At 48.8% G+C, this 12,354-nt stretch overlaps 1 protein-coding gene across 1 annotated transcript in view; it reads left to right on the forward strand.

Annotated features, from left to right (window-relative positions):
- Positions 1-12,354, forward strand: part of Asb18 (ankyrin repeat and SOCS box containing 18) — a 56,964-nt gene that overhangs the window by 7,201 nt on the left and 37,409 nt on the right. The window contains exon 2 of the mRNA XM_055616451.1: positions 12,033-12,155. Within this exon, the coding sequence (XP_055472426.1) occupies positions 12,033-12,155 (123 nt within the window). The remainder of the gene's footprint in view (positions 1-12,032; positions 12,156-12,354) is intronic.

Below are 12,354 nucleotides of genomic sequence, written 5' to 3' on the forward strand. Positions count from 1 at the left end.
GCCTCCCTGAGTGTCCTTCCCACAGAAGTCTGTGCGAACCATTCCCTGCCTCCATCACAAAGCTCTAGTGATTAGTTTGGGGTCACCGGGGAGAGGGGTGGTAGTATTGTCTGAATAGCTGATAGGAAACTGGGTGGCACGGCCGTGTGCACAGAATGAGCCAAAGCCAGGCTACGAGGCCGAGGAGAGCAAGTACCACAGCAGAGTATGCTGGGCCCGCAGTCAGCCTCCAGCGGAGACAGACAAAGAGGAATCAGCCATGTCGCACTGACCTGCTCTTCTCCACACACTCCCAAGAGATGTCATCTCAAAGGTGTTGGGCTACCCAGCTGAGGTCTCCCAGCCACCGTACCTAGTGCTCTCTCTGTACCTCATGATGCCTGGAGCTCTCTCTGGGGCTGCCCTAGGCAGGCATGAGAGCTCAGTGCGTTCACTCACTGATCACCAGCCAGGTAGGAGCAGAGCATTGGCGCTCCTTGCCTCTGGCCAGGGCTCACGCTGTCTGCCCACCTAAAGGCATTGCACAGGAAGGTCTGGGAAGGCGCTTTCCCCATTGAAGGCGGTACCCTTTGAGCTGGTGCCGGCCGACACAGATCCGAACAGCACCCATGCGTGCCTGGGCACACACACCGACAATATTAACAGCTCAGAGTCCCTGTATCTGAACATGTCATTAAAAGACTTCAAAGAGGAAGAGAGGAAGGCAGGAAGGGCAAATGCAGGAGATTCTTATCCAGAGAATAAGAGCAGAAACTAGAAGCAGGAGGCGAGCCGTGGCAGGGAAGGGAAAAGAAGATGATTCCCACTGACTCTGGCCGGCTGCTCACCCGGCCAGAGACTGTGGGGGCTGGGAGACCCTGCTTGCAGCAAAATGAAATTAAACCTTTCTAAGTACTTATAAATCAGAACCTAATGACACTACCCCACCACCAGCCTGAGCATTGCTCTTATTACTTTGATTCACAAGCCAGGAAAAGATCCGGAATTATGCACAAATTATTGTCCCATCTTCTTAATTAACGCTGATTGCAAAATTCTTGCTAAAGTCCTTGCTAACAGACTCAATTATGTACCGCCTGAATTGATTCGCCCAGATCAAGTGGAATTTATTAGAAATACACTTTCCTACAATAACATCAGATTATCTTTGAATATAGTTAAATTATTTAGGAATAAGATGGCTGTAGCAACCGCTCCCGCTTTAGCTAACACAAAAATACCTAGAATTAGAGTGTTTCTTTGCTTTCACTCTACGTGCTTATTTGTCCCAGAAGCAGGTTGAGTCACACTGTGAGGAGATAAAATGCATGCCTTAGAGCTAATGGTCCAGCTTCAAAGACATATGGGCAGGAAGAAAAAAAAATCCTACCGGTTCTCGTGTCCCCTCCCCTCAGCCCCCTCTCCCACCCCCCCACTGCCCCAGGACGAACTGTCCCTGCCTGTGGAACATAGTGAAATTGCAATTAGACTAAATCAGGATATTTTCAGAATCAAATGGAGAAACAGACTAATAAAACGGTAATGTATGCTGATGGCATCCTCCCATTAGCATCACTGCCAAGCACGCTGGAGAGTTTCGTTTGGGAAGAACAAAAGGAAAGGAAGAAAATAGGAGAGAGGTTTTCTGCCTTTTCAAGACGATGATACCAGCTCCTGCAATAGTGTTCTGCCTCGGAAACAGGGCAAAGGCAGAACGGGAAGGCAGGAGTACTGTCTGTAGCCACGTTCTACCCTCCTAGTCCCATTTGCCCATTTGCCTTTTGACACCAACTCAGGATCCAGATATTGTCGGGCCCTAGCTGGTAGAGAGTGGCCCCGAGGTCAATATTTACAGACTGGCTGGATTGTGGACTATTCAGGTTGGCCTTGGACACAATGAGCAACTGTCAAGAGGCAAGGATGATAAGGAAGGAACACAGCAGTGCACACAGAGTATGAGACACTGTACAGGACAGCGGGACCCAACAGGAAGCAAGGAAGTGAACAGCAGAGGATAGCGGAGAGTCGGAACTGTCATGTGAAAGCCGGACTACAAGGCTTTCGTGCTGACAGTTGTCTCAAAATGCAATGAGCAGCCATTAGGGGGAGGGAGGAATGGGGACATATGATCAGGAAAAAAAAAACAAACTGCAAATTCTTTTTACATACGTGGAAGGGTGAACGTGTAGAGGTTGACCCAAGACACGAGCCAGCTCTGCTTCCCTCACTCCTTACTGACAAAATCCTTATGACCTCACCATGAACCCAAGCGTGGCCCCCTTCCTTGAAGCTGGGGCTGATCTTCTTCAATCCCAACCTAAAGAAGAGAAAAGAAAACGAATGAAAATAAAATGCTGTGGACTGTCACATAGTAAAAAAATCTGATGTGCACAGTCGGGGTCCAAGAAACAGACACAATGGAGCAGAGGAAAAAAACCCAAAGAATAACTACCTCATATTTTCCAGCATGAGTGGTGAAAGTATGAATTTATAGATCCAAGTTCAGCACACCCAAGGCAGAGATGGGAGATGAAGGTGTGCCCGGGTATTGTGGGCACATGGTTTCCACAGGAGAGTCACGTTTACTTTGTAATCAAGAGCAGATTCCGTTGGCAAGAAGGAGTGGAAAGCAGGCTGGGAAATGAGTTGGTATGGTGCCCCTTCCCTTAAACTAGCAAAGGTTCCCGTGACAGCTGTTGTTCTTCATCAACCTGACTAGAGTCACCTGGTAGATGCACCTTTGGGCATGCCCACTGTGGGCGGCACCATTCCCTGGCTGGGATCCTGACTGAACGGAGTGGGGAAAGGAAGCTGAGCAGCAGCCTGCAGTCATCATCACTGCTTCTGACTGGATGTGATGTGACAGTTGCTTCAAGCTCCTGCCACCTTGACTGCCCTGTCACGACGAACTTTGTTCTTGGTGTGTGAACCAGAAAAGATCTTTTTCTCAAGACTTTTCTGCTGCTTCTTCTTCTTCTCCTCCTCCTTCTCCTCCTCCTCCTCTTCTTCTTGTCAAAACAACAGGAAAAGAAATGAACAGAGTTCCCTACTGCCTGTGGCAAAAGTCAGCCAACTGGTTTTATGAATAAAGTTTTATTAGCACACAGCCACTTTCTTCATTTACAAATAACCTCCAGCTGCTTTTGTAAACCAAAGGCAGAGCTGAGTAGTTGCCATAGAGACCGTGTGGCCCATAAAACCTAAAACATTTACTGTCTGAGGCTTCACGGAGAAAGTTTGGCATGCCCTAAGCAACAACACATGGCTTAAGTTTTAGAAAAAACACTGGTTGGCCTGTCCACGCCAGCCATTCCCTCCTAGTCTTCTTCACCTGCCAGGTATGGCTCCAAAAGCTGATCCACACTCCAGTGATAGCCCGGGCCTACTGGGAGACAAGTGTCACTCAGGGAGGTGTTTGACCCTGACATTGACTGATAGCCTTTAGAAATGTTTGCAGCAATTTGATGCAATAGCACAATTTCACTGGTGTGATTCATGGACTTCTAAGTCTGTTTTCATTTTGTTTTGTTTTTTTTTTTCCAGTAATTAAGTTTCAATGGATCTTGAAAAACAATCAAGTCTGTAACAAATTGGGAACCCTCCAAAAAAAATGAAAGAGAAAGCCCTGGCCCTTCACCTCAAGTGGCTGGGAAACTAAACTATACCTCAGTTAGGGGTCAGTCCTGAAACCCTCTTGTCCTTTAAGCCCCTCCGGCTGTCTGGGTGCTGGTAGCATGTTCATTCCTCTTTTCAGGAAGTGCTGGGGCTCACAGCAGGACACTGGGGAGAGCTGGCCTCAGGGGACACTGACTGGGATCAACACTTAGAAAGTGTGCTTGGTGGAGGCACACTGACACAGTTCTGACCCTGCAGCTTTGAGCTCACGTGGTTTGTCAGTTCTCAGGTGGTCGTCATGTCAGAATCCACCCCACCTCCCACCCCCCCACCCCCGGTACCTGACACCGTTACTACTCCTTGCTACACGGGAAAGGATACTAGTGAGTGAGACGGCTATCTGCAGCTGAGTCAGATCCTGACTGCGCTGACAAGCGTGCCAAGTCTCCCTTACAGGTGGGGTTTAGGCCTGTGACAATCCTCAGCTCCAACCCACAGGCCCTCTGCCAGGCTGGTTTGTTTTCCATCTATCTCCCTTCCATCTGGACTCCAGAATGCCACCTTTTAGACAGAACCCTGTTCCTAGGCATTATAGCACTGTGCCCCCTTCTCAATCAAGAGGAATGGGAGGGGCATAGGAGGAGAAGAGGGAGGGGGGAGGGATTGGGAGGAGATGAGGGAGGGAGCCATAGCAGGAATACAAAGTGAATAAATTGTAATAAATAAGTAATAAGAAAAATGTTTTAAAGAAGAAGAATTGGGCTTTGCTCCCTAGCAACCACCAAGGAGGAAGCACCACACCCCAGAGAGAAGCACGCCAACTTCCCATTGCTCTGCTCAGGGGCCACCTTTGGAAGGCGCCTGCTGTGGTGCCCAGCTACTTTGACATCTTACTTGACATGAGGTACCCACAGCACAAATGCTTAAGCCTCTGACGATGCAATTCCAGTTTTTGCTAAAGACTGCCTTGTCTATCAAAGCTCACAACCTCTCAGAGCAGGAACTCCCACACTGTCTATCCTAACTAAAGCACGCTCTAGTAACTAACGTATGCTCCATGCTCCGCATACATCAACTCCATCTGTGTACATCTCCAGCCCAGTACAAATGAACCCTCCATCCTCATCAACAGACTTCCAAACCCCCTTGTCTGAGAAACCCTTTTGTGATTTAACAAGCAAGAAAACTTTTTAGCTGACGTTGCATTTTTTGAGGTAGGGTCTCATTTAGCCCAGACTGCCCTCCAAACTCACTGTGTAGCTGAGGATGACCTTGAACTATAAACTTGAACTGCTGCCCTCTTTCTTCTGCTTCCTAAGTGCTGGGATTACAGGCATGCTCCATCACATGGTTTTATGTGGTGCCGGGGCATGAACCCTGGGCTTGTTACGAACAAAGCAAGCACCTTACCAACTGAGCTACGACCCCAGCCCTAACACACATTTTCGGCATGCCTTTACGTGTCTGGTATGCATATGTATGTTTGAACATGTGTGTGCAGAGGTTGATGGCGGGTGTCTTTCTTGATTGCTTGCCATCTTATGTTTGGAGACAGGCTCTCTTGATTGAACCCAGAGCTGGGGAACCCCCTCTTTCTTCCCCAAGTACTAGGGGTACAGGTTGTTAGCCATGCCCACCATGCCTGGCACTTATGGGGGACCCAGGGGTCTGACCTCAGGCCCTCCTGCTTGCCAGCACTTTTCTCACCGAGCCTTTAAATTAGGAAATCTGGATGTTGTGTGTGTTTAATATTCATTTAGCTTGTATAACTTTCCTGTTGGAGGCTCAGTGTTGCAACATTTTGCCAACAAAACATAAGTCCAGGGCCAGCATGATGGCTCAGTGGTAAAGGTGCTTATGTCTAGACCTGACAACCTGAGTTCTATCCCTTGGACCCACGTGGTGGAAAGAGAGAACAGACTCTCAGCAAATGATTCCTCCGAGCTCCACACATGCTTCACATGCTCGCTTGGGTGCTTGCTGGCATGCGCACTCCTGTGTGATCATATGTGCACAAATACACATTTGCACACACTAAGTCAATAAATGAGGCCAACAAAAATCTTTCAGTAAAGAAGTTCAAAGAATCTTCCATTCATCACATGAAATTGGCTTTACTTGTCCCATTGTAAAAGACAGGAAAGAGACCCCAGGAACCCTTGGCTTCAAACAGGGCCACAGAGCTCGATCCGCACAACAATCAGGCCAAAGCAGCTTTAAGAGAGAGGCATCCTGCTCCCTGTGTGAGACTCATAGAAAACAATCAGGCTGAACATGCAATTTGTCTCAAGAGGCAGAAGCTGCAATTTCACCGTGTCATTAAATCCCCAGGACAGTTGCAGAGAAAACGTGGCCTCCCTGGGCACGGAATGCTCTTCTGATAGGCTCTCCAGCACCGTCCCCATGGTCTAGAGATGTCCTGCCTGAGCTGCTGCCACGTGGTCCCGCACCAGGAGCATTTAGTAGTCCTGCCTTGCACTCAGCCACGGCGGCATCTCACACGCAAGGGCACCGTGGCATCCTGGGTACCACAAAAGCCACTCGTGGGCTGTCAGTGCACATGGTGCTTGACCTTTGGCTGTGATCATGTCAGTGATGGGGCTGGACCTTGTCACTTTGTTATCGGTGCTGGGTTGTGTGGCACGTAGAGAAAATAATCAGGAAGTTATGAGGGGGAGGGTTGCTCCCTTCCCCCCTGTATTGTGCTCCTCCACAAGATGGAAATGAGATTTCTTAATAATGTGAAATTGGTACAGATAATTTAAGTCATTATTAATAGATACACTTGATCTGAGGAAGTAAATGTTTTAATGTTTTGTTAAATGAGGTGTGCCGTGTGCATACTGTCATTCGAAGGGGAGGTTAAGCCACTTTCACATTCTTCGTGTTAATGTCTGTATGACTGACTTGGGTAGGTGTGTCCTGGAAGTCAGAAGTGCAGCTTCTCACACCTGAGACCTTCCTATTTAAGACAAGAATAATTAAAAATAGCAGAATGTGGGATGAAGGAAGGTGGCCTCCAGAAACTTCCAGAGAGAACATGGTTGGGAAAGGATGGAAGAAGCCCACACCCCTGCCTGCAGCTGTGCGGATATTGGAAGAGGCGCCGCCAGCCTCGCATCCCATGGAATCTAGAAGGTATCAGTATTAGATGCTTTTCTGTTGCTCTGACAAAATGCCATGACCAGAGCAGCTCATTTGGGCGTATGTTTCCAGAGGGTTATACACCTTAAAGCTGGGGAAGGTACAACAGCAGGCAGCTGGCACATGTAGCTGAGAAAGCACATCTCGGTGGCACACAGGATGCAGACAGAGCAAACTTGAAGTGGGGCGAGGCTAAACACTCTCAAAACATACTCCCAGCGACATACTTCCCTTGGTAAAGTTCCGTGTCCTGAAGGTTCCAAGACCTCCCCCAAGCCAGGCCACGATCTGAGAACGAACTGTTTTAATGCCTGAGCCTATGAGAAACATCTCGTTCAAACCACCACATGGCCACTGATAAAAGGGGCACACTGACTGCATCAGCAATGCGAATGAGCCTGTTTAAGAGAACATGCAAAGACCCTGATGTGTCTGTCCACAAGCCTACGACTTCTTGCCCCCTCAGCTTGCACTTACTTGGACACTTGACCATAGTGGGAAGCCAGACACTTTCCAGTGGCCCAGGAAGCCAAGCCTCGGTTTTAGCTTGAGAGTTTGGGAAAATGAAGGGAGTATCCTGCTGCTTCAAATGTTCTTCCTCCTGCCTGGGACACATAGAACATTGCCGCTGAGGAGAGAGAGGCTGGCCCTGTCGTCAAGCCACCAGCCCAGCATTCAGAGATGGCTGGGTGGTTCCACAAAGTCCCAAGAGTGAGAATATACAGATGCTGTTTGGGGAGGAGAAATAATGACCATTTGTCAGCTCACTTACAGGAGACCAAGATCCTGGCATGCCATGAAGATAAGATGGACCACTCAAAATTCTTCCACCTGTGCCCCTGTTGTGACCTCAAGGTGGAGTTCACCTTCATCTCACTGGATCCAGAGGCAAAAAACAAGCAAACAAAAACCCTCTCATTAACTCTCTCCATGACAAGACAGTTAGGAAAGACTAAGGTTTGTCGCTCCTGTGCACAAAGTATCATGCTTATTATTATTTAAATCTCCAAATAATATTCTCTGCACTATGATATTCAAGTCCAGTTACTTGGCTCAAGGGTGGAGAAATGACTCCTCGTTCTGTCATTCAGACAAAAAGCTGGGAATCCCCTGCTGCTTCATTCACTGCAGGCTCTTCCATTCCATTGGTTTAACACACTGCCACTATCTACCATACAAACAAAGTGGTACATTTGCTAGTTTGTCTAAAGAAATAAAATTATCAAATCATTTGATGTGGGGCAGATTAAATTAATTAGCAACCCTCTTTCCGGGAAAGAGCAGCATTCAGAAGCATATCTAGGTAGGACCAGGTCATAGCACCCATGGAACCTCACTTGGAGAAAAGAGGGAAGAATTTCATGGTGACGCCAGAGACACAGGAAGAGGAACTGCAGAGAAAGGACTCCTAAGGCTCTGTGAGGTGTGATGACCCCACTCCCACCTTCAGTGTAATGCCAACAAATGTCCAGTTAGTAAGCAACTGGGGAACAAGGCACTAGCCAAGAAATAGCAAACCTACTCTGCGCCAGTGACGAGACAGAGCGGATGTACACAACCCCCAAACAGAGATCAAAGGAGACCATGGGCAGTAAAGCACAGTTGCTCGGGGACTCCAGGAAGGACTCAGGTTCTGAAAACCAGAGTAAACGCACTTGAAGTGACCCTTCACTGTCACATGCCGCTTCTCTACAGACATGCTTTGATGGTTTAAAATAACTCCAGATGACTTACTGCTTTTGTGTCACCTAAATTTGGATGCAAACATCAGCATGCCTTTGGCACCAGCTCCCTCTGAGCTTGCCAACGGAAAGAGAAGCCATTAAGAGGAGGACCCAGACGGCGAGTAGCAGCCGGAGGCCCTCAGTTCACAAGAAATCTATAGATCCTATATGCCTGGAGTTTTCCCCACTGCCTTGGAACACTGACTAGATCAGCCCATTGCTCTGGCCTGCTGAGACCATCTGGAACCTGATTATATCATGCTTCCCATTTCTCTTCCATGTATTCACACAAATAACCAATCAGTGAACATGCAGGGCAGGCCTGGGGCCAGGCAACATCCTGCAGTGTCCCGGTGCCCAGGCTGCAGCCCATTCCAGCACAAGAGCCTTCAGACTGGGTCCTGGCTTTTATAGGTCCTCAAGTGATTCTGTTCTGCAACCGAAGTGTTAGGTGCTGCTCTAGGGCACCTTGCAAGGTAATTCCCCACTGTGAATCACTCAGCCAGATTTTCTTTTTAAAAGAACTGTAGTTCACCGGCTTCTCTGCAGTCTTCAGAACATCACCCACCTCCAGCTGGAGTGCGCACAGCCCTGTCCTCAGCCCAGTGTGGTGTAGAAATGAACACCCTAAGCCACACTGTCCTCGTCACCTTGACGGGCTCCTCCTGGCCTCCAGGTCTACAAGCAGGAAAGGAGCCTAAACCAGAGCACTGGGCCAGAAAGGGGTGTCAGTCACATCCCTGAGGGATTTCCCACAGCCTCAGGAGGAAGACTAAACAGCTCCTGTTGGGGTCTTCCGGACTGATTTCTCTTCCTGTGTGATCCCTGCAGATGGAGTTTTTATCTCTGAACCTCCAAAACCTCACAAGAAACCATGAAACGTACTCGTGTTTAGTCAGTGACTAAAGGAATGAATGGTTTGGTTTCCAAGTTGGTTTGTCTGTTTAATGTAACAGCCAGCAATGCTTCTCCTTTCACACAATAAGAAGAAGAAGAAGAGGAAGAAGAACAGGAAAGAAGAACTCAGCCCAGGCTTGTGAAGTCATCTTTGTGTCCCAGTTGCAAAGATGGCACTGTCTGCCAGGAGCTATTTTTAAAAAGCTCTACTCCCTAGCTACTGAATTCCAACTCAGACATTGAGGGAACTAAAACACATGGGAAGCTAAATTTAGCCTAGAGCGCAGACTCGTTTTATCTGGAGACTCACCTCTGACCCTCTTTAAAAAAAAAAAAAAAAAAACACCCAATGACAGATTACAACAGGTTGGAAAACATCCTCCAGTTTAAAGTGAGAGGCAAGTTCAAGTCGCCTCATCCTACAGCTGCGCTGGAGCCCTCTAGAAGCGGATCTGATGATCACTCATTTCAGCAAAACAAGACGGAGCAGGGCCTGCGCTCAGAGAAAGGAAGAACTGGAAACAATGTTGCTGCTGGAATATGGGGTGTGGCTCATGCCAAGCCCTTCCTCCAACCGCTCTGTCTCTCACCAGCATCCCTGATGGACAACCAGCCAGCCATGTCATACATCTAGCATACCCGAGGCCCTCCTCTGTGGAGCAGTTGTGAGTCTGAGCATCACAGGCAGGCTCCAGCCCTGGGGTCACCCTGTGCATGCCTACCTGTGCCCCTCACTCAGGTCCGCCACAAGAGCAAAGACAGGTGTGCTGTCTCTCCCATGGCTGTGACAAACAGTCATGAAAACCAGCCTAGCAAAGGAAGGGTTTATTTAGGCTCAAAATGTGAAGGCAAAGTCTACGTCTCAGGGAAGGTCTGAGTGTAAAATTGCCTCCAGCTGGGGCTGCAGAAGCACGGGGGAAGAAGAGAGAGATGAACACCGGTGATGCTAAGCTCACTTCCTCCTTTTTACTCAGCCCAGGCCTCCAGTCAGTGGGATGGCGCTGCCCACACTAAGGGTGAGCCTTCCTACCTCATCAAACGTGCGGGAAGGGTCAAGCCCAGAGGTTTGTATCCATGAAGATTCTAAGTCTACTCAAGTTAACAATGAAAATTAGCCACCACAATTCCACCCCTGAGCCTAAAGCTTTCTTTTCGTCTCATGATGCAAAGCGCATTTAGTTCATTTCTGAAATTCCCCCACGGTCTTTAATAGTCCCAAGTCTGCTCCAAAGCCCACGGCTGAGCAGCTGACTCCATGGGCGAAGCACTTGCCACACAAGGGCAAGGACTTGAGTTCAGATACCCAGATGCCCATGGAAGGGCCAGGCAGGCACGAGGGCTGCTTGTTACTCAGTCCTGAGAAAGCAGAGGCAGAGGGCACAGCCCGGGTGAGCTGGCTCGCTAGACTAGAAAGCAGAGGGAACAGCCTGGGCGAGCTGGCTCGCTAGACTAGCTAAATTAGTGAGTGAGCTCCAGATTCGGCTGAGAGACACCGACTAAATAGATATATGCACATACCTACACACACAGAGAGATTAATCCAAAGTTTAAATTCTCATCTGAGACTCAAGACAAGTCCATTTTCTCTTTCTTATTTCTCATTATTGTGTTTGTTGTGTCAGGGAGTAGATGGGGGTCAGAAGTCAGCTGTGGAGTCAGTTCCCTCCATGCACCTTTCTGTGGGTTTCAAGGATCAGGGTAGGTTGTCAGGCTTGTAAAAAGGGCATTTACCTGCTGAGCCATCTTGCTGGCCCTCAAGACAAGCTCTTAATTGTGAGCCTCTGTAAAATACGAAAGCAAGTCTCATTCTTCCAAGACAGTACAGAGTAAACATCCCCAGCCCAAAAGAGAGGCACAGGGAGGCATAGCAAGGAAAGATGAGGCAGAAGAGAGACCAAATACCAAATCCTGTAGTTCTGCTTCTCCCGTCTGCGCTTCGGACTACCCTCCAGCTCTACTGCCTGCGGCACACATCGATTCTCCTGGAACAGCTCTACCTGGGCCCGAGAACCCCTCGTGGACCTCTAACGGTCCCAGCATCTCCTGCGTCCTGAGAGCTACCCTGCGATTTAGGCTTTCCCGTCACAGCGCTGGACAATGGCCGCTGGTGACCTCCTTTCAGAGAATCTAACCCTGCCAAACATTGCATGGCCTTGGCTGCTTTCTAGAACCTTGGCACAGGTCTCTGTGACTTGGGTAGGGCTTGGCTCACCTGACCAAACAGAAAAGAAGAGAAGTGCTGCCTGTCAGATGACACGCTTGTGCCTAGTGTCTGTCTGTGACTCCGCTGTGTGCAGAGCAGCTCTAGGACAGGCAGAAGCATTTTTTCCTTTGGCGTTAGCATCTATACAGTCATAGGGGTGAGTGAGCATGGTGAGATCTCAGTGGTCATGTGACCGTGGTCATATCAAGTAACCATTATCACATCAGAGCCCACAGGAGTTATAAATACACTGCCGTGGGGGACAATTGACTAATGACAATAGAAATAGCCCACTCTCCATCAGGCCACCTTCCCCTGCTAAAGAACCTGTTCTCAACTCAGTTGCTCTGCGATGGAGCGACGACCAGAGCCAGGTGGAAGAAAACTGCAGATCTTCCAGAAGATGAACAAAGAACCTCAAGTCAGAGCGGGGACTCCTGAGCTTGCATTCCATGCTGCACTGGTTGCAGGAGACCTGGACCATATTCAGTCCCTCATGGACCAGTTCTTCCAGGATGCCAATGTGGTGTTTGAGATCAGGAACGAAGAGATGGAATGGCAGGTGACATCCCTGGCCACCTTTGGGCTATCAGGTATCCTGGTCCCTCTAAAGCTTAGTTGTGCCTCTTTATGCTTCTACTAACCCTCTGGGAATGTGTACATCCTTCATCAACGTTGGGTGCACAGACCCCGCCTTTCAGGAGTGTCTATAACCAAAGGAGGTCTGTAAACAAATTTGGTCTGGTGGGTGATGGATGAGAAGCATCCATCTGGCAGTATTGGAAGCATCTC

Source organism: Psammomys obesus, unplaced genomic scaffold, assembly GCF_907164565.1.
Source record: "Psammomys obesus unplaced genomic scaffold, mPsaObe1.curated_primary_1811, whole genome shotgun sequence".
Taxonomy (NCBI): Eukaryota; Metazoa; Chordata; class Mammalia; order Rodentia; family Muridae; genus Psammomys; species Psammomys obesus.